General features: G+C 43.5%; 1 protein-coding gene across 1 annotated transcript in view; it reads right to left on the reverse strand.

The window, feature by feature from the left end:
* LOC133537909 (glypican-6-like) overlaps positions 1 to 24,036 on the reverse strand; it is a 314,682-nt gene that overhangs the window by 116,251 nt on the left and 174,395 nt on the right. The window contains exons 5-6 of the mRNA XM_061879059.1: positions 13,372 to 13,502; positions 5,476 to 5,619 (exon numbers count right to left, since the gene is read on the reverse strand). Of these exons, the coding sequence (XP_061735043.1) occupies positions 5,476 to 5,619; positions 13,372 to 13,502 (275 nt within the window). The remainder of the gene's footprint in view (positions 1 to 5,475; positions 5,620 to 13,371; positions 13,503 to 24,036) is intronic.

Consider the following 24,036-nt stretch of genomic DNA (forward strand, 5'->3'; position numbering starts at 1 on the left):
CTTGATTAATACGGCGTAGGTGGATAAATTAGTTGATGTTTGCACAAAGCGGAAAAAAAAAAGAAAAGGCAAGCACAGCAGAGAAAAAACATCACAAAATGTGTGAAGGATGTGCAGAAATATAATTAGTATTGGACCAAACACATTGATTTCTGAAAGGTGGACGAAAACAAAACCCCAAATGTTAAAATCCTCAATGCATGCAGTACATTACTTCAATCAGGTGCGGTTTGAAACCTGGAAATTAAAAAGAACTGACCAACGACAAGAGAACATTTTCAACCAAAAAAATCTATATTTTTCACGATTACAAACCCCGTTTCCATATGAGTTGGGAAATTGTGTTAGATGTAAATATAAATGGAATACAATGATTTGCAAATCCTTTTCAACCCATATTCAGTTGAATGCACTACAAAGACAAGATATTTGATGTTGAAACTCATTAACTTTTTTTTTTTTTTTTTGCAAATATTAATTAACTTAGAATTTCATGGCTGCAACACGAGCCAAAGTAGTTGGGAAAGGGCATGTTCACCACTGTGTTACATCATCTTTTCTTCTAACAACACTCAAACGTTTGGGAACTGAGGAAACTAATTGTTGAAGTTTTAAAAGTGGAATTCTTTCCCATTCTTATTTTATGTAGAGATTCAGTCGTTCAACAGTCCGGGGTCTCCGCTGTCGTATTTTACGCTTCATAATGCGCCGCACATTTTCGATGGGAGACAGGTCTGGACTGCAGGCGGTCAAAGAAAGTACCCGCACTCTTTTTTTTACGAAGCTACGCTGTTGTAACACGTGCTGAATGTGGCTTGGCATTGTCTTGCTGAAATAAGCAGGGGCGTCCATGAAAAACACGGCGCTTGGATGGCAGAACACTTTTCCACTTTACATCAGTCCATCTTAGATGATCTCGGGCCCAGAGAAGCCAGCGGCGTTTCTGGATGTTGTTGAAAAATGGCTTTCGCTTTACGTAGTAGAGCTTTAACTTACACTTACAGATGTAGCGACAAACTGTATTTAGTGACAGTGGTTTTCTGAAGTGTTCCTGAGGCCATGTGGTGATATCCAATAGAGATTGATGTTGGTTTTTGATAAAGTGCCTTCTGAGGGATCGAAGGTCACGGTCATTCAATGTTGCTTTCCGGCCATGCCGCTTACGTGGAGTGATTTCTCCAGATTCTCTGAACCTTTTGATGATATTATGGACCGGAGATGTCGAAATCCCTAAATTTCTTGCAATTGCACTTTGAGAAACGTTGTTCTTAAACTGTTTGACTATTTACTCACGCAGTTGTGGACAAAGGGGTGTACCTCGCCCCATCCTTTCTTGTGAAAAACTGAGCATTTTTTGGGAAGCTGTTTGTATACCCAATCGTGGCACTCACCTGTTCCCAATTAGCCTGGGATGTTCCAAATAAGTGTTTAGGCTAGCTGTATATACATATTGCATCTTTATGCCTCATTTGTAGCTATATTTGCATCTAGCCTTTCCCTCCACCAACATTTAATGCCAAACAAACACATACCAATCGACGGATTCAAGTTGCACCAGTGTCAAAAGATGCGAAAATCCCTCGTTTGTTCCGCACATTTTACCGACGATAGCGAAGCTGCCACAGAGATGTGTGGATATCCTGCGACACTCAAAGCAGATGCATTTCCAACGATAAAGTCAACTTCATCAGTATTTATTGCCACCTTTCCAAACTTCTTTGTCACGTGTTGCTGGCATCAAATTGCAAAGTTAATGATTATTTGCCCCAAAAAAATATGTTTATCAGTTTCAACATCAAATATGTTGTCTTTGTAGCATATTCAACTGAATATGGGTTGAAAAGGATTTGCAAATCATTGTATTCCGTTTATATTTACATCTAACACAATTTCCCAACTCATATGAAAACGGGATTTCATTTAGTGAGCAATGGTACTAATTTGAAGGAACACGAGCAATTAAGGGCAGCAGAGGCACAAAGGCCGCTAAAGTATTCATCCCATGAAGAGAACTGTCCTTCCCCTTAGCCGGGGGCTGTCAGCACTCAACCATTTTACTCGGATGCAGCATTTTAGCCCTCAAGGTTGAGGTGGAAACGCGCGTATCTGGATCCAATCCCGCAAACACGCAGCCAAATCTTGATATAAAATCAAGGCTCCCTTTGCAGCGAACAATGGCCATGGTCAGCCTCGGAGAAGCCGAGTCTGTTTGCCAAGCATGCAGAGAGGCAAGATGAAGGACACGTGTCGGGCTGCACCTCACCCGTCCGTCTCCGCTGTTGATTGGTTAAAGGGGAACATTATCACCAGACCCATGTAAGCGTCAATATATACCTTGATGGTGCAGAAAAAAAGACCATACGTTTTTTAAACCGATTTCCGAACTCTAAAAGGGTGAATTTGGCGATTTAAAGGCCTTTAAATTGTTCGCTGTCGGAGCGATGACCTTTCACCCGTGACGTCACAAAGGGAAGCAATCCATTTTCTCAAACACATTACACACACAAGTCAAATCAGCTCTGTTATTTTCCGTTTTTTCGACTGTTTTCCGTACCCTGCCTGGTCGGAGGTTGTAACAACACGATCAGGGACGGATTCAAGTTGACTTACATGCAGTTTGCATCGATAAGAACGGCATGCTAATCGATTCTAACATGCTATTTAGGCTAGCTGTATGTACATATTGCATCATTATGCCTAATTTGTTGCTATATTTGCATCCAGCCTTTCCCTCCACCCACATTTAATGCCAAACAAACACATACCAATCAACGGATTCAAGTTGCACCGGTGTCAAAAGATGCGAAAGTCCCTCGTTTGTTCTGCACATTTTACCGACGATAGCAATGCAACGACAGAGATGTGTGGATATTCTGCGACACTCAAAGCAGATGCATTTCCAACGATAAAGTCAACGAAATCACAAAGAAGAGTTTTGTTGATGTTATTGACTTATGTGCTAATCAGACATATTTGGTCACGGCATGACTGCCAGGTAATCGATGCTAACATGCTATTTAGGCTAGCTGTACGTACATATTGCATCATTATGCCTCATTTGTAGCTATAATTGCATCCAGCCTTTCCCCCCACCCTTATTTAATGCCAAACAAACACATACCAATCAACGGATTCAAGTTGCACCAGTGTCAAAAGATGCGAAAGTCCCTCGTTTGTTCTGCACATTTTACTGATGATAGCGATGCTATCACAGAGATGTGTGGATATCCTGCGAGACTCAAAGCAGATGCATTTCCAACGATAAAGTCAACGAAATCACAAAGGTGAGTTTTGTTGATGTTATTGACTTATGTGCTAATCAGACATATTTGGTCACGGCATGACTGCCAGGTAATCGATGCTAACATGCTATTTAGGCTAGCTGTACGTACATATTGCATCATTATGCCTCATTTGTAGCTATAATTGCATCCAGCCTTTCCCCCCACCCACATTTAATGCCAAACAAACACATACTAATCAACGGATTCAAGTTGCACCGGTGTCAAAAGATGCGAAAGTCCCTCGTTTGTTCTGCACATTTTACTGACGATAGCGATGCTACCACAGAGATGTGTAGATATCCGGCGACACTCAAAGCAGATGCATTTCCAACGATAAAGTCAACGAAATCACAAAGGTGAGTTTTGTTGATGTTATTGACTTATGTGCTAATCAGACATATTTGGTCACGGCATGACTGCCAGCTAATCGATTCTAACAGGCTATTTAGGCTAGCTGTATTTACATATTGCATCGTTATGCCTCATTTGTAGCTATATTTGCATCCAGCCTTTCCCTCCACCCACATTTAATGCCAAACAAACACATACCAATCGACGGATTCAAGTTGCACCAGTGTCAAAAGATGTGAAAGTCCCTCGTTTGTTCTGCACATTTTACCGACGATAGCGATGCTACGACAGAGATGTGCGGATATCCTGCGGCACTCCAAGCAGATGTATTTCCAACGATAAAGTCAACGAAATCACAAAGAAGAGTTTTGTTGATGTTATTGACTTATGTGCTAATCAGACATATTTGGTCACGGCATGACTGCCAGGTAATCGATGCTAACATGCTATTTAGACTAGCTGTATGTACATATTGCATCATTATGCCTCATTTGTAGCTATAATTGCATCCAGCCTTTCCCTCCACCCACATTTAATGCCAAACAAACACATATCAATCGATGGATTCAAGTTGCACCAGTGTCAAAAGATGCGAAAGTCCTTCGTTTGTTCTGCACATTTTACCGAGGATAGCGATGCTACCACAGTGATGTGTGGATATCCTGAGACACTCAAAGCAGATGCATTTCCAACGATAAAGTCAACGAAATCACCAAGGTGAGTTTTGTTGATGTTATTGACTTATGTGCTAATCAGACATATTTGGTCACGGCATGACTGCCAGCTTATCGATGCTAACATGCTATTTAGGCTAGTTGTATGTACATATTGCATTGTTATGCCTCATTTGTAGCTATATTTGCATCCAGCCTTTCCCTCCACCCACATTTAATGCCAAACAAACACATACCAATCGACGGATTCAAGTTGCACCAGTGACAAAAAATGCGAAAGTGCTTCGTTTGTTCTGCACATTTTACCGACGATAGCGATGCTACGACAGAGATGTGTGGATATCCTGCGACACTTGAAGCAGATGCATTTCCAACGATAAAGTCAACGAAATCACAAAGGTGAGTTTTGTTGATGTTATTGACTTATGTGCTAATCAGACACATCGACTGCCAGCTAATCGATGCTAACATGCTGTTTAGGCTAGCTGTATGTACATTTGTAGCTATATTTGCATTCAGCCTTTCCCTCTACCCACTTTTAATGCCAAACAAACACCTACCAATCGACGGATTTAAGTTGCTCCAGTGGTCAAAAGATGCATTTGTTGGTTAGAAGGCGATCGCCGAATAGCTTCAATAGCTTCAGTTTCTTTTTCGCTATCTGCCTCCACACTCCAACCATCCGCTTCAATACATGCGTAATCTGTTGAATCGCTTAAACCGCTGAAATCCGAGTCTGAATCCGAGCTAATGTCGCTATATCTTTCTGTTCCATCCGCCATGTTTGTTTGTATTGGCATCACTATGTGACGTCACAGGAAAATGCACGGGTGGATTTACAAGTAGCCAAAATCAGGCACTTTAAAGCCTTTTTTCAGGATATTCCATGATGGGTAAAATTAAGAAAAATAATTGGAAGAATAAAATAAGCCAATGGGAACTGATTTTTATGGGTTTTAACCCTTCTGAAATTGTGATAATGTTCCCCTTTAACAAACGCCAATCGATAGAAGCTGGCCGAGCAGAGAGAATGAATCTCCCGTCCCCCCGAGGGGGGGGGGGACACGGCGATTGCAAATCACCAGCTTTAATCAACAGCGTCAAGTCCGAGGAAGACAAATGGTGTTTACGCTCAGGCGGTAAGCAGCGCTATCCCACGCCCTTACCAGTCTGTCGAGGCTGGTGCCAGCGGCCGTGGTGGGACGCTCCTCCGGGTTGTACGGCCTGAAGCGGGCGTTGAACACATCCGGTACGCCACGGGTAGACCTACTCATTCCTGAGGGTTTTGGCTGGCCGCAACCTTGAAAGACCTGCAATTACAGAAAACACGGGCACCCGACTGTCAGGGTCTGAAATTACTTAGGACGGAGAAAACCAGAATAAAAACAACAACGATGTTTTGTTAGAAATGTGCTATTCATTGAACGCCACACTGCTGGTATAACGAGCCGCTTCGTGTCACGCTGAGGTAACCACGGTGATGCAGTAGGGGATTCAGCTAGACTGGGATTGATGTTATTTAAGTTTTAAAACTTCTGGAAATACATCATGTACAGCAGGGGTGTCCAAACTTTTTCCACTGAGGGCCACACAATGGAAAAATTAAAACAACGCACGGGCCGTTTTGATATTTTTCATTTTCAAACCATAACAAAATATATGGATTTTTTTTTTTTTTTACTTTAGAACTCCCCAGGGATCATAGAGCAGGGGTCACCAACCTTTTTGAAACCAAGAGCTACTTCTTGGGTACTGATTAATGCGAAGGGCTACCAGTTTGATACACACTTAAATAAATTGCCAGAAATAGCCAATTTGCTCAATTTACCTTTAGTAAAAAAACCTATGTATATATATTTAAAAAATGGGTATTCCTGTCTGTCATTCCGTCGTACATTTTTTTTCCTTTTACGGAAGGTTTTTTGTAGAGAATAAATAATGAAAAAAAAACACTTAATTGTAAGGTTTAAAAGAGGAGAAAACAGGAAAAAAAAGAAAATTAAATTTTGAAACTTAGTTTATCTTCAATTTCGACTCTTTAAAATTCAAAATTCAACCGAAAAAAAGAAGAGAAAAACCAACTAATTCAAATCTTTTTTTAAAAATTAAAAAAAGAATTTCTGGAACATCATTAGTAATTTTTCCTGATTAAAATCAATTTTAGAATTTTGATGACAGTCCTGCAGTCCTGGGTTCAAATCCAGGCTCGGGATCTTTCTGTGTGGAGTTTGCATGTTCTCCCCGTGAATGCGTGGGTTCCCTCCGGGTACTCCGGCTTCCTCCCACCTCCAAAGACATGCACCTGGGGATAGGTTGATTGGCAACACTAAATGGTCCCTAGTGTGTGAATGTTGTCTGTCTATCTGTGTTGGCCCTGCGATGAGGTGGCGACTTGTCCAGGGTGTACCCCGCCTTCTGCCCGATTGTAGCTGAGATAGGCGCCAGCGCCCCCCGCGACCCCGAAAGGGAATAAGCGGTAGAAAATGGATGGATGGATGGATGCTTTAAATAGGTTAAAATCTAATCTGCACTTAGTTAAAATATATAACAAATTGGACCAAGCTATATTTCTAACAAAGACAAATCATTATTTCTTCTAGATTTTCCAGAACAAAAATTTTAAAAGAAATTCAAAAGACTTTAAATTTGATTCTAAAGATTTTCTAGATTTGCCGGAATAATTTTTTTGAATTTTAATCATAATAAGTTTGAAGAAATATTTCACAACTATTCTTCTTCGAAAAAACAGAAGCTAAAATGAAGAATTAAATTAACATATATTTATTATTCTTTACAATAAAAACATAGATGTACTTGAACATTGATTTAAATTGTCAGGAAAGAAGAGGAAGGAATTTAAAAGGTAAAAAGGTATATGTGTTTAAAAATCCTAAAATCATTTTTAAGGTTGTATTTTTTCTGTAAAATTGTCTTTCTGAAAGTTATAAGAAGCAAAGTAGAATAATAAATGAATTTATTTAAACAAGTGAAGACCAAGTCTTTAAAATATTTTCAAGGATTTTCAAATTCTATTTGAGTTTTGTCTCTCTTAGAATTAAAAATGTCGAACAAAGCGAGACCAGCTTGCTAGTAAAGAAATACAATTTAAAAAATAGAGGCAGCTCACTGGTAAGTGCTGCTATTTGAACTATTTTTAGAACAGGCCAGCGGGCGACTCATCTGGTCCTTACGGGCTACCTGGTGCCCGCGGGCACCACGTTGGTGACCCCTGCTCTATATCCACTTCAGGTTGATATAAAGTTTAAAAAAAAAGTCAAAGACAACTTTGTTTTTTATATTAAAACTGAAATATGCAGTATTTCGCTTGCTGCCCAAAACATTCAGAAAGCAATGTTTGATCTGAAGTAATTGGAGCACTAAAAAGATCAATAATGTAGGACACCATTGATTTAAATGCATTATTATTTCTGAGTAATCACAGTGAAAAAATAAATAAAATCAGACAAAATATCTTTTAGATCCAAAAGGTCCCCCACTCATAAAGTGATACATTTTTATTATTATTTGTGTTACCTTCAACACTTAAGTTAGGAGATCAACTTCAGATATATCTGTGGATTTTACGTTTGAACTATTATTTTGTTGGTTTTATGCTCTTTTGTCAAAGAAAACTGTTTTTATATGGCAACCACACAGTATATGCACATAATTTTTTCCACATAAAACATTATAAAGTGAAATATTTGAAGTAATTGGAGCCTTAAATAGGTCAATAATTCATTACATATATATATATATATATATATATAAAAAAAACTTTTATTTATTATTATTATTTTTTTTAGCATTGGCAATAAGGGCAAAATAAAGAAAAACTAAAGAAAAACAAACAGCCTGCATGGCAGCTTTGTGTCAACATTGCAACTTTTCCCTGTTAGATTTCACCTCTTTCTACTTTTTTCTGGTGTTTTTTAAATTTAATTTTGCAATAGCATTTCCAGAATTAGCTGCGGGCCGCAAATGGCCCCCAAACCGCACTTTGGGCACCCCTGACGTACAGTAATGTGTGTATAATGAGGAAAAAACATATGTTTTGGATGAGAAAGCCAACCATATGTGGGAATGAATACATCTGTACAGCCCTATGCATTTTTTATTTAAATGTTTTTTTTTGCTTCTGCCAACATTTTAGTGGTTTGAGGAAAACCCATTAAAACCAATTAACTACCGCAAAGCTTGATTTACAAGTGCCCAGCTGCATTTTTTTTTTTTTTATGTATATTTAAAGCGACTCTGAATATCTGTTTACATTCTCTGAACACCCGTAATATCCCCACATACAGTCGTGGTCAAAAGTTTACATACACTTGTAAAGAACATAATGTCATGGCTTTCTTGAGTTTCCAATCATTTCTACAACTCTTATTTTTTCTGATAGAGTGATTGGAGGACTGACTTATTGGTCACAAAAAAACATTCATGAGGTTTGGTTTCTTTTCCGGATTGTAGTCAGTTGGAGGTTGTGTCTTAATGAAATTAAACAATGGATGTCCGCTAACTTTTTGCAACTCAACGCCAAAAAAACGGAAATGCTGATTATCGGTCCTGCTAGACACCGAACTCTATTTAATAATACAACTCTAACATTTGACAACCAAACAATTAAACAAGGCGACACGGTAAAGAATCTGGGTATTATCTTCGACCCAACTCTCTCCTTTGAGGCACACATTAAAAGCGTTACTAAAACGGCCTTCTTTCATCTCCGTAATATCGCCAAAATTCGCTCCATTCTGTCCACTAAAGAGGCCGAGATCATTATCCATGCGTTTGTTACGTCTCGTCTCGTTTACTGTAACGTATTATTTTCGGGTCTCCCCATGTCTAGCATTAAAAGATTACAGTTGGTACAAAATGCGGCTGCTAGACTTTTGACAAGAACAAGAAAGTTTGATCACATTACGCCTGTACTGGCTCACCTGCACTGGCTTCCTGTGCACTTAAGATGTGACTTTAAGGTTTTACTACTTACGTATAAAATACTACACGGTCTAGCTCCATCCTATCTTGCCGATTGTATTGTACCATATGTCCCGGCAAGAAATCTGCGTTCAAAAGACTCCGTCTTATTAGTGATTCCCAAAGCCCAAAAAAAGTCTGCGGGCTATAGAGCGTTTTCCGTTCGGGCTCCAGTACTCTGGAATGCCCTCCCGGTTCGAGATGCCACCTCAGTAGAAGCATTTAAGTCTCACCTTAAAACTCATTTGTATACTCTAGCCTTTAAATAGACACCCTTTTTAGACCAGTTGATCTGCCGTTTCTTTTCTTTTTCTTCTATGTCCCACTCTCCCTTGTGGAGGGGGTCCGGTCCGATCCGGTGGCCATGTACTGCTTGCCTGTGTATCGGCTGGGGACATCTCTGCGCTGCTGATCCGCCTCCGCTTGGGATGGTTTCCTGCTGGCTCCGCTATGAACGGGACTCTCGCTGCTGTGTTGGATCCGCTTTGGACTGGACTCTCGCGACTGTGTTGGATCCATTATGGATTGAACTTTCACAGTATCATGTGAGACCCGCTCGATATCCATTGCTTTCCTCCTCTCCAAGGTTCTCATAGTCATCATTGTCACCGACGTCCCACTGGGTCATTATTGTCACCGATGTCCCACTGGGTGTGAGTTTTCTTTGCCCTTATGTGGGCCTACCGAGGATGTCGTAGTGGTTTGTGCAGCCCTTTGAGACACTAGTGATTTAGGGCTATATAAGTAAACATTGATTGATTGATTGATTATGAATTTACTGAAAATGTGACCAAATCTGACCACGGAACTTTCCTCCAGAAGGTCTTATCTCTGTCCATGTGATGAAACAAAAAAATTGAGCTGTTTGGCCACAATACCCAGCAATATGTTTGGAGGAGAAAAGGGGAGGCCTTTAATCCCGGGAACACCAAACCTACTGTCAAGCATGGTGGTGGTAGTAACATGCTTTGGGGCCTGTTTTGCTGCCAATGGAACTGGTGCTTTACGGAGAGTAAAAAAGGAGGATTACCTCCAAATTATTCAGGACAACCTAAAATCATCAGCCCGGAGGATGGGTTTTTTGGCGCAGTTGGGTGTTCCAACAGGACAATGACCCCAAACACACGGATTGCGGGGCCTTACACACATCCGCGTACGGGGAAAGCAGCACAGCGTCTGTCCTTGAAACACGCGGTTTTAACTTCCCGTATAAACGCAACCTCAGAATCTCCAACCAAATTAAGACGTGTTATTTCCACCCAAAGCTGTAAATGTCAATGGACTTGGGGGTTTGTTTTCCTGGAATGCAAAGGAAAGTAAGGCGTGAAGATAAGGACATATTTATTTCTTACTATAAGAGAAGGAACAAAAGGCGCGCACAAGGCGGAAGTACAAAAATGTGGCTAATGAAACAAAAACTCGCACAAAGGCAGAAACTATGAACATGAAGCAAAACTCGATAACTCCATCCATCCATCCATCATCTTCCGCTTATCCGAGGTCGGGTGGCGGGGGCAGCAGCCTAAACAAGGAAGCCCAGACTTTCCTCTCCCCAGCCACTTCGTCTAGCTCCTCGTTCCCAGGCCAGCCGGGAGACATAGTCTTCCCAACGTTTCCTGGGTCTTCCCCGTGGCCTCCTACCGGTTGGACGTGCCCTAAACACCTCCCTAGGGAGGCGTTCGGGTGGCATCCTTACCAGATGCCCGAACCACCTCATCTGGCTCCTCTCTATGTGAAGGAGCAGCAGCTTTACTTTGAGTTCCTCCCGGATGGCAGAGCTTCTCACCCTATCTCTAAGGGAGAGCCCCGCCACCTGGCAGAGGAAACTCATTTTGACCGCTTGTACCCGTGATTTTATCCTTTCGGTCATGACCCAAAGCTCATGGGAACGTAGATTGACCGGTAAATTGAGAGCTTTGCCTTCCGGCTCAGCTCCTTCTTCACCACAACGGATCGATACAACGTCCGCATTACTGAAGACGCCGCACCGATCCGCCTGTCGATCTTACGATCCACTCTTCCCCCACTCGTGAACAAGACTCCTAGGTACTTGAACTCCTCCACTTGGGGCAGGGTCTCCTCCCCAACCCGGAGATGGCACTCCACCCTTTTCCGAGCGAGAACCATGGACTCGGACTTGGAGGTGCTGATTCTCATTCCGGTCGCTTCACACTCAGCTGCGAACCGATCCAGTGAGAGCTGAAGATCCTGGCCGGATAAAGCCAACAGGACCTCATCATCTGCAAAAAGCAGAGACCAAACCGGAACCCCTCAATGCCTTGACTGCGTCTAGAAATTCTGTCCATAAAAGTTATGAACAGAATCGGTGACAAAGGACAGCCTTGGCGGAGTCCAACCCTCACTGGAAACGTGTCCGACTTACTGCCAGCAATGCGGACCAAGCTCTGACACTGATCATACAGGGAGTGGACCGCCACAATAAGACAGTCCGGTACCCCATACTCTCTGAGCACTCCCCACAGGACTTCCCGAGGGACACGGTCGAATGCCTTCTCCAAGTCCACAAAGCACATGTAGACTGGTTGGGCAAACTCCCATGCACCCTCAAGAACCCCGCCGATACAGTAACTGTGACATGAAAAAAACTAAACTGCGGTATAGCTCGGTTGGTAGAGCCGCTGTGCCTGCAACTTGAGGGTTGCAGGTTCGATCCCCGCTTCTGCCATCCTAGTCACTGTCGTTGTGTCCTTGGGCAAGGCACTATACCCACCTGCTCCCAGTGGCACCCACACTGGTTTAAATGTAAAAATTAGATATTGGGTGTCACTATGTAAATAAATAAATAACTTTTATGGACAGAATTTCTAGGCGCAGTCAAGGCGTTGAGGGGTTCCGGTTTGGTGACTGCAGGATTAGGTCTCTGCTTTTTGCAGATGATGTGGTCCTGATGGCTTCATCTGGCCGGGATCTTCAGCTCTCACTGGATCGGTTCGCAGCCGAGTGTGAAGCGACCGGAATGAGAATCAGCACCTCCAAGTCTGAGTCCATGGTTCTCGCCCGGAAAAGGGTGGAGTGCCATCTCTGGGTTGGGCAGGAGACCCTGCCCCAAGTGGAGGAGTTCAAGTACCTAGGAGTCTTGTTCACGAGTGAGGGAAGAGTGGATCGTGAGATCGACAGGCGGATCGGTGCGGCGTCTTCAGTAATGCGGACGTTGTATCGATCCCTTGTGGTGAAAAAGGAGCTGAGCCGGAAGGCAAAGCTCTCAATTTACCGGTCGATCTATGTTCCCATCCTCACCTATGGTCATGAGCTTTGGGTCATGACCGAAAGGATAAGATCACGGGTACAAGCGGCCGAAATGAGTTTCCTGGCTCTCCCTTAGAGATAGGGTGAGAAGCTCTGCCATCCGGGAGGAACTCAAAGTAAAGCCGCTGCTCCTCCACATCGAGAGGAGCCAGATGAGGTGGTTCGGGCATCTGGTCAGGATGCCACCCAGAACGTTTAGGGCACGTCCAACCGGTAGGAGGCCACGGGGAAGACCCAGGACACGTTGGGAAGACTATGTCTCCCGGCTGGCCTGGGAACGCCTCGGGATCCCCCGGGAAGAGCTAGACGAAGTGGCTGGGGAAAGGGAAGTCTGGGTTTCCCTGCTTAGGCTGCTGCCCCCGCGACCCGACCTCGGATAAGCGGAAGAAGATGGATGGATGGACTATGTAAAGCGCTTTGAGTCACTTTGAGAAAAGCGCTATATAAATATAATTCACTTCCCTTCACTAAACGTACGTGGCATGGCAAGAAGCACAACTAGGAACAGGCATGAGTATCAGAGGTAAAGTCGCCAGGCTGACTTGCAGACAACTGGTTTAAATAACAGTGACATGATTAGTGAAAACAGGTGCGTGACTCTAAATGTGAAACAGGTGACAAAACAAGAGAGTGAAACAGCAGGAACTGAGTGTCCAAAAACCAAACAGAACATGACTTAAAACCAAAAAATGATCACAGACATGACAGTAAAAGCGGGCATACTGTAATAAGAACGTGTTAAATTAGACACCTCACAGACAGAGAGAGAGCTGTTGCTCCCAGCAATTAAAGGTGCAATGTCGGCGTTGACGTACCTTGTAGGAGACCTGGGCGCTGTTATCTTGCATGTTCATGATGGCCTCGGAGATCTTCACATCAATGGGGTCCATGACAGATTCTATGTTGAACGGTCCTTCCAGTCTCTGAGCCACCAGCAGCATGGCATCTGGCGTCGGAAAAGAAACAGAAATAAATGGAATCGGAGCGTGAAAGAAGGCTGATATAAATTTAAACGTTGACGCAAGTATTGGAATTCTCCATAGTTTGCTATAGTTTTATACTTGTGCAATGACAAAGTCCTATCCTTTCCTATCCTTTTATACTTCCATACAAAGAGCAAGTTGAAATATGTACCGTAAGTTCAAGTAATCAATCAATCAATGTTTACTTATATAGCCCTAAATCACTAGTGTCTCAAAGGGCTGCACAAACCACTACGACATCCTCGGTAGGCCCACATAAGGGCAAGGAAAACTCACAACCAGTGGGACATCGGTGACAATGATGACTATGAGAACCTTGGAGAGGAGGAAAGCAATGGATGTCGAGCGGGTCTAACATGATACTGTGAAAGTTCAATCCATAATGGATCCAACACAGTCGCGAGAGTCCAGTCCAAAGCGGATCCAACACAGCAGCGAGAGTCCCGTTCACAGCGGAGCCAGCAGGAAACCATCCCAAGCGGAGGCGGATCAGCAGCGCAGAGATGTCCCCAGCCGATACACAGGCGAGCAGTACATGGCCACCGGATCGGACCGGACCCCCTCCACAAGGGAGAGTGGGACATAGAAGAAAAAGAAAAGAAACGGCAGATCAACTGGTCTAAAAAGGGAGTCTATTTAAAGGCTAGAGTATACAAATGAGTTTTAAGGTGAGACTTAAATGCTTCTACTGTAAGTAAGTACTGTAAGTAAGTTCTACTTTACTTGACATGAATCATGATGGTTCCTAAAAGTGTAAACTCCATTAAGGCTGAATAAGTACACTGGAGCTTCAATGTTACATCTTCTTAAGGTCAAACAATTTGTAACCAAACGTTTTGGGAAAACCATGCCCTAAAACAGGGATCGGGAACCTTTTTGGCTGAGAGAGCCAAGAAGCTAAATATTTTAAAATGTATTTCCGTAAGAGCCATATAATATTTTTTTAACACATTTTTTAAGTAAGACCAACATTTCTAGAGTATACTAGGTCTCCTATTATTTGTAAAAACATTGTTACTCTGAAGCTAACTGTGGAGGGGGTGTGGCCTGCGGGCCTGCAGCGAAGCGGGGTGTTGCCAGGACCGGCCTCGAAATCAGCGACAGGTGCGTAGATGGCCCGCCTGGGCCTTGTTATCTAATCACCTGTCGTTCGGTTATAAGCAGCAGCCAGGAGGAGAGAAGGGGTTGGGGCTGGAGCCAGAGTGCGAGCGAGAATGAAAGAGAAAAAGACAATTGCTGGAAAGCAACTGAGAGAATTGGGGTTTGAATCTCCAAAAACGATTCCCGAGCGCGGCCACCGCTGCTGCTCACTGCTCCCCTCACCTTCCAGGGGGCTAAACAAGGGGATGGGCCAAAAGCAGAGGATAATTTCACCACATCTAGTGTGTGTGTCACTATCAATGGTGCTTTAAATTTAAACTTTACTTATTTTATGAACCGCTCATCACATATACTGTCATGTCTTGGTGATCATGTTCTGTTTAGTTATGTTGTTTTGTTTTTGACTCCATTAGTTCCTGTTTTTGCGCTGTCTTGTTTGTTTTGTCACCACATACTTGCCAACCCTCCCGGATTGTCCGGGAGACTCCCGAAAATCAGCGCCTCTCCTGAAAATCCCCCGGGACAAATGTTATCCCGAAAATCTCCCGAAATTCAAGCGGAGCTGGGGGCCACGCCCCCTCCAGCTCCATGCGAACCTGAATGACGTGTCGACAGCCTGTTTTCACGTCCGCTTTCCCACAATAAAAACAGCGTGCCTGCCCAATGCCGTTATAACTGTAGAATGATCAAGGGCGAGTTCTTGGTTTCTTATGTGGGTTTATTGTTAAGCAGTTTCATTAACGTCCGCCCAGCACGGTAACAACACACAACAACAGCAGTCACGTTTTTGTCTACCGTAAAGCGGTTTGTCTGCCGTAAACAGCAATGTTGTGACAATCTTAAACAGGACAATACTCCCATCTACTGTACATGCATATGGTTGGAAAAATAGTGACAGAGAATAGAACAAGGATGTACAATTCAACCCTTAACTCAACAATGAGTGTTATGTGTGTGTATATGTATAAATAAATGGACACTGAATTTCAAGGATTTATTATATATATATATATATATATATATATATATATATATATATATATATATATATATATGTGTGTGTATATTATATAATAAGCTATAATTCACTGAAAGTCAAGTATTTCTTATATATATATATATATATATATATATATATATATATATATATATATATGAAATACTTGACTTGGTGAATTGTAGCTGTAAATATACTCCTTCCCACGCCCCAGCCCCACCCCTCACCACGCCCCCCAGCCTCAAGGTTGGCAAGTATGTGTTAAGTTGTGTTCTGTTTTGTTTTTGACTCCATGAGTTCCTGCTTTTCCGCCCTCTCGTTTGTTTTGTCACCATGACTACCAATTAGGTTTCACCTGTCATGTGACTCACCTGGTTCATTTGGACTCATGCACCTGTTAATCAACACAGCATTTAAGCCTGTAGTTGCCAGGCAGTCAGCCCGGCGAGATCCCCCTCTACCGCCTCCTACACACCCATGTTATCCATGCCGATGATCCATGCTCTTTCTCAGTCACAGTAAGTGTTTTGGTTTTTGTTGTCCATAGTTTTGCCTTAGTGTTTCACAGCCTAGTCTTTGTACTTCCTCTGCGAGCGCCTTTTGTTTGTTTCTTTTTTGAGTTAAGATTAAAATATGCCATTACCTCTACGTCGAGTCCGGTCCAGTCGCTTTGCACCACGGGAAAACAAACCACACCAGAGTCCACGCCCTGACATATTTGCTGTTTACTCACTACATGTTACATTTACATCCTGCTATATCCATACTTTACACCAGGTGTGTCCAAACATTTTCCACTGAGGGCTTCACACTGAAAAATCAACGCAAGCAGGGGCCATTTTGATATATTTTTTTATTATTTTAAAAACCAATACAATATATGTGTAAAAATATACATTTAGGTCTCCACTCTGGATTGGTCTCAGGGACCCCACAAGATTTTGGTCCAAAAAAATATTTAAAATGTGTCATTATTTTGTATTATTGTTATTCAAGGTTCAAATCTCTACATCAGGGGTGTCAAACTCATTTTAGATGGGGGGCCACATGGAGAAAAATCTTCTCCCAAGTGGGCCGGACTGGTAAAATCACAGCAAGATAACTTAAAAATAAAAACAAATACAGATTGTTTTCTTTGTTTAAAAATACAACACGCACATTATGAAAATGTACACATCATAATGTTTTCGGTTTTATTTTACACTTACATGTTGCGGCTAATAGTATTCTATCTTTTTTTGTCGTGTGTGGAAAACTTGCACTTTCGGGTTTTTCTGATCACCAATCACCGACATGCCAGGCTCTTCCAGTTTTACGAGAATGTTCTATTTTGCAATACATTGTCTTTGTGCTTTTTAGCAATTGTCTTTTCGTCAGTCTCGTTCTCCACCATCAAACACCCCTCTCTCCTTCCCGGCTGCTGCCTTTAACAGAGCGACAGGTGATTTAATAAGGTCTACGCACCTGTCGCTGATCTCGAATTCGTTCCTGGCACACCCTGTTTTGTTGCAGGACTGCAGGCCACGCCCCCCCTCCACATCGTTATTTCTACTGAATAAATTATGTGAAAATGTTCATCAGTCAACTAATTTTCAATCTATCAGGATAAAAAAATGTATGTAGTTGGCTCATTTACCTCGACTTGTTTTTTTTCTTTTTTTCTTACGTATGTAGCACAATCTAGATTATAAAGATACAAATAATTGCTATTGTGACATCTAGTGGACACATCTAGAACAGCAGTTTTTTCATTCCAAAATTTCGGCTTATTTTTATACTTCGCAAACTCATCCCGCGGGCCGGATAAAACCTGTACGTTTGACACCCCTGCTGTAGATCAACATTAGGTCCGTCTGTCAAAATAACGTTTTTAAAGATTTAAGTTGGATGCCCTTTTTGTCAAAGAAAACCCTGTTTTGTTATGGAAAAAAACACAAAATATTCAAAAGTTTCCCCCAATAAAATTGAGATTATTGAATAATTGGAGCTTTAAAAATGTCAACACATAACACCATTGATTTCATCCATCCATCCATCCATTTTCTACCGCTTATTCCCTTTTGGTGTCACGGGGGGCGCTGACGCCTATCTCAGCTACAATCGGGCGGAAGGCAGAGTACACCCTGGACAAGTCGCCACCTCATCGCAGGGCCAACACAGACAGACAGACAACATTCACACTCATATTCCCACACTAAAATTGGCCATTGATTTCAATTTATTATTATTTTTTTAGCAATGACACACACACAAAAATCGCACTAAAATTATTGGGGATCCAAAAGGGTCCTACTCATTAAAAATAAAAACCTTTTTTTTTTTTCACTGTTTATTTCAAACACATCCATCCATCCATTTTTGTACCGCTTATTCCCTTTCGGGGTCGCGGGGGGCGCTGACGCCTATCTCAGCTACAATCGGGCGGAAGGCAGAGTACACCCTGGACAAGTCGCCACATCATCGCAGGGCCAACACAGATAGACAACATTCACATTCATATTCCCACACTAAAATTGGCCATTGATTTCAATTTATTATTATTTTTTTAGCAATGACACACACACACAAAAATCGTACTAAAATTATTGGGGATCCAAAAGGGTCCTACTCATTAAAAATAAAAACCTTTTTTTTTTTTTCACTGTTTATTCCAAACACATCCATCCATCCATTTTTCTACCGCTTATTCCCTTTCGGGGTCGCGGGGGGCGATGACGCCTATCTCAGCTACAATCGGGCGGAAGGCAGGGTGCACCCTGGACAAGTCGCCACCTCATCGCAGGGCCAACACAGATAGACAGACATCATTCACACACTAAAATTGGCCATTGATTTCAATTCATTATTATTTTTTTAGCAATGACACACAAAAATTACACTAAAATTATTGGGGATCCTAAAGGGTCCTACTCATTAAAAATAAAAATGTTTTTTTTTTTTACTGTTTATTTTAAACAACCGTCTTGAAATCCACTTTAGATCCATCTGTCAATTATCACTTTTATTGTTGTTTATGTTTTTTGTTTGTTCTTATTAGGCCCTTCTTTAGAAAAAACAACAACTTTGTTTTCTATTTGACAAACACAACATATGCAACATTTTCCCCCAAAAATGTCTCAAAGTGGAATATTTAATTTGACATTGATTTTGATTAATTATTATTTTTTTAAAGAAAATAACATCCTGCATGGCAGCTTTGTGTTATTAGAATAAACATTGCAACATTTTCTTGTCACATTTCACCCGTTTGCTCTTTTATACCACTTTTTCTGTTATTTATTTTCTTAATCGTATTTTTAGAATGTGCATAGGGCCGTTAAATTACTCCCGGGCCGCACTTTGGACACCCCTGTTTTACACAAAGCAAAAAAAAAAAAAAAGCTGATAGATAAATCCAAAATGTGTTTACTTCTTCTTTTTCTCACCTCAGAAATCACGTACAATTATAAGACACCAACGTTTAAGTTTTTTTTTTTTTTTCACACAATTTTTATGATGGTTAAACTGTTCACGTTAAGCAAATTCAGTTTCAGCGACAAAAAAAAAAAAAAAAAAAAAAAATGCTGATGAGTCACTGATTTAATGGAAGAGGCGAGCAGCTGCAGGCGCTACCAGAAGGTCAACGCCTCGTTAACGTCACCGTGCGGACTTGAACACAATACGCTCACGATTACTGTCAGTTTAGTTTTTATTGCTTTTAAAATAATACCCCCCCCCCCCCTCCCCCATGTATAACAATTTAAGATATGTTATATTTAGAACACAGTTTAGCTGAGGTCCTCGCCAGCAAACTGAACACTAACTTTTTTGCTTTCATTTCAGAACAATGCATCCGCCAATCAAAGCCTCGCCGTCCCTTGGCATATATATTCTGCAATCAAGCTGCGGAAAAAAAGCTGAAACTGATCGTCTTTTAATGTGCACTGAACCCCAGAGGGATTGTATGCCCGTGCAGTTTCGCGTCTCAAATGGCACTTCCAACTAAAAGCCACCAAAGTAAAAATGGATGCGTTTCCCAGACGTGAAGACTTCAAAACAGCAGTATCTTAAAACCGGTTGTCTACTTTTCCCAAGATATGTCTTTGTTTTGGGGAATAGAAACATAAAGTATCTTGTTAGGAGTTTAAAATGGTTTAAAATGTCTTTATCTCAGGCGGCGTGCATTGTAACATTGCATTGTCTCTCACTACACTGTCATCAATCCATCCATTTTCTACCGCTTGTCCTGTTCGGGGACGCGGGGGCTGCTGGAGCCTATCTCGGCTACATTTGGACAGAAGGCGGCGTACACCCTGGACAAGTCTCCACCTAATCCAAAGCCAACACATATAAACAGACAACATTCACACACTAGGGCCAATTTAGTCAATCATCTATCCATCCATTTTCTACCGCTTGTCCCATTCAGGGTCGCTGAGGGTGCCTGAGCCTATCTCAGCTGCATTTGGGCAGAAGGCGGGCTACACCCTGGACAAGTCGCCACCTCGTCCCAGGGCCAACACAGATACAGAACATTCACACTCACATTCACACACTAAGGCCAATCTAGTCAATCATCCATCCATCCGTTTTCTACCACTTGTCCCAATTGGGGTCGCGGGGGGGCGCTGGAGCCTATCTCAGCTGCATTTGGGCGGAAGGCGGCGTACAACCTGGACAAGTCGCCACCTCATCGCAGGCCCAACACAGATAGACAGACAACATTAACACACTAGGGACCATTTAGTCAATCATCCATCCATCCATTTCCTACCGCTTGTCCCATTCGGGATCGTGGGGAGGTTTGCAGCTTATCTCAGCTGCATTCGGGCGGAAGGCGGGGTACACCCTGGACAAGTCGCCACCGCATCGCAGGGCCAACACAGATAGACAGACAACATTCACACACTAGGGCCAATTTAGTCAATCATCCATCCATCTATTTTCTACCGCTTGTCCTGTTCGGGGTCGCGGGGGTTGCTGGAGCCTATCTCGGCTACATTTGGACAGAAGGCGGTGTACACCCTGGACAAGTCTCCACCTAATCCAAAGCCAACACATATAAACAGACAACATTCACACACTAGGGCCAATTTAGTCAATCATCTATCTATCCATTTTCTACCGCTTGTCCCATTCAGGGTCGCTGAGGGTGCCTGAGCCTATCTCAGCTGCATTTGGGCAGAAGGCGGGCTACACCCTGGACAAGTCGCCACCTCGTCCCAGGGCCAACACAGATACAGAACATTCACACTCACATTCACACACTAAGGCCAATCTAGTCAATCATCCATCCATCCGTTTTCTACCGCTTGTCCCAATTGGGGTCGCGGGGGGGCGCTGGAGCCTATCTCAGCTGCATTTGGGCGGAAGGCGGCGTACAACCTGGACAAGTCGCCACCTCATCGCAGGCCCAACACAGATAGACAGACAACATTAACACACTAGGGACCATTTAGTCAATCATCCATCCATCCATTTCCTACCGCTTGTCCCATTCGGGATCGTGGGGAGGTTTGCAGCTTATCTCAGCTGCATTCGGGCGGAAGGCGGGGTACACCCTGGACAAGTCGCCACCGCATCGCAGGGCCAACACATATAGACAGACAACATTCACACACTAGGGCCAATTTAGTCAATCATCCATCCATCTATTTTCTACCGCTTATCCTGTTCGGGGTCGCGGGGGTTGCTGGAGCCTATCTCGGCTACATTTGGACAGAAGGCGGTGTACACCCTGGACAAGTCTCCACCTAATCCAAAGCCAACACATATAAACAGACAACATTCACACACTAGGGCCAATTTAGTCAATTATCTATCCATCCATTTTCTACCGCTTGTCCCATTCAGGGTCGCTGAGGGTGCCTGAGCCTATCTCAGCTGCATTTGGGCAGAAGGCGGGCTACACCCTGGACAAGTCGCCACCTCGTCCCAGGGCCAACACAGATACAGAACATTCACACTCACATTCACACACTAAGGCCAATCTAGTCAATCATCCATCCATCCGTTTTCTACCACTTGTCCCAATTGGGGTCGCGGGGGGGCGCTGGAGCCTATCTCAGCTGCATTTGGGCGGAAGGCGGTGTACAACCTGGACAAGTCGCCACCTCATCGCAGGCCCAACACAGATAGACAGACAACATTAACACACTAGGGACCATTTAGTCAATCATCCATCCATCCATTTCCTACCGCTTGTCCCATTCGGGATCGTGGGGAGGTTTGCAGCTTATCTCAGCTGCATTCGGGCGGAAGGCGGGGTACACCCTGGACAAGTCGCCACCGCATCGCAGGGCCAACACATATAGACAGACAACATTCACACACTAGGGCCAATTTAGTCAATCATCCATCCATCTATTTTCTACCGCTTGTCCCAATCGGGGTCGAAGGGGGGTGCTAGAGCCTATCTCGGCTACATTTGGACAGAAGGCGGCGTACACTCTGGACAAGTTTCCACCTAATCCAAAGCCAACACATATAAACAGACAACATTCACACACTAGGGCCAATTTAGTCAATCATCCCGCCAACCATTTTCTACCACTTGTCCCGTTCGGGGTCGCAGGGAGTATTGGAGCCTATCTCAGCTGCATTTGGCCGGAAGGCGGCATACACCCTGGACAAGTCGCCACCTCATCCAAGGCCAACACAGATAGACAGACAACATTCACACACTAGGGCCAATTTAGGCAATCATCCATCCATCTATTTTCTACCGCTTGTCGCAATCGGGTTCGAAGGGGGGTGCTAGAGCTTATCTCGGCTACATTTGGACAGAAGGCGGCGTACACCCTGGACAAGTCTCCACCTAATCCAAAGCCAACACATATAAACAGACAACATTCACACACTAGGGCCAATTTAGTCAATCATCTATCCATCCATTTCCTACCGCTTGTCCCATTCAGGGTCGTGGGGATGTTTGGAGCCTATCTCAGCTGCATTTGAGCGGAAGGCAGGGTACACCCTGGACAAGTCGCTCCCTCATCGCAGGGCCAACACAGATAGACAGACAACATTCACATACTAAGCCCAATTCAGTCAATCATCCATTCATCCATCCATCCATTTTCTACCGCTTGTCCCACTCGGGGTCACGGGGGGTGCTTGAGCCTATCTCAGCTGCATTTGGGCCGAAGGCGCAGTACACCCTGGACAAGTCGCCACCTCATCGCAGGGCCAATACATATAAACAGACAACATTCACACACTAGGGCCAATTTAGTCAATCATCCATCCATCCATCCATTTTCTACCGCTTGTCCCGTTCGGAGTCGCAGGGGGGTGCTGGAGCCTATCTCAGCTGCATTTGGGTGGAGGGCGGGGTACAACCTGGACAAATCGCCATCTCATTGCAGGGCCAACACAGATAGACAGACAACATTCACACTCACATTCACACACTAAGGCCAATTTAGTCAATCATCCATCCATTCAATCATTTGCTACTGCATGTCCCTTTCGGGGTCGCAGGGGGTGCTGGAGCCTTTCTCAGCTGCATTTGGGCGAAAGGCGGGATACACCCTGGACAAGTCGCCACCTCATTGCAGATAGACAGACCACATTAACACACGAGGACATATTTAGTCAATCATCCATCCATCTATCCATCCATCCATTTTCTACCATTATCCCATTCGGGGTTGCAGGGTGTGCTAGAGCCTATCTCTGCTGCATTTGGGCGGAAGGCGGAGTACACCCTGGACAAGTCTCCATCTAATCCAAAGCCAACACATATAGACATACAACATTCACACACTAGGGCCAATTTAGTCAATCATCCACCCATCCATTTTCTACCGCTTGTCCCGTTCGGGGTCGCAGGGAGTATTGGAGCCTATCTCAGCTGCATTTGGCCGGAAGGCGGCGTACACCCTGGACAAGTCTCCACCTAATCCAAAGCCAACACATATAGACAGACAACATTCACACACTAGGGCCAATTTAGTCAATCATCCACCCATCCATTTTCTACCGCTTGTCCCGTTTGGGGTCGCATGGAGTATTAGAGCCTATCTCAGCTGCATTTGGCCGGAAGGCGGCATACACCCTGGACAAGTCGCCACCTCATCGCAGATAGATAGACAACATTAACACACAAGGGCCAATTTAGTCAATCATCCATCCATCCAGTCATCCATCCATCCATTATCTACCGCTTGTCCCGTTCGGGGTCATGGGGGGTATTGGAACCTATCTCAGCTGCATTCGAGCGGAAGGCAGGGTACACCCTGGACAAGTCAGCACCTCATTGCAGATAGACAGACAACATTCACACACTTGGGACCATTTAGTCAATCATCCATCCATCCATCCATTTTGTACCGCTTCTCCCTTTCAGGGTCTCAGGGGTTGCTTAAGCCTATCTTAGCTGCATTTGGGTGGAAGGCGGTGTACACCTTGGACAAGTC

This window comes from Nerophis ophidion, linkage group LG19 (genome assembly GCF_033978795.1).
Source record: "Nerophis ophidion isolate RoL-2023_Sa linkage group LG19, RoL_Noph_v1.0, whole genome shotgun sequence".
In the NCBI taxonomy this organism is placed as follows: domain Eukaryota; kingdom Metazoa; phylum Chordata; class Actinopteri; order Syngnathiformes; family Syngnathidae; genus Nerophis; species Nerophis ophidion.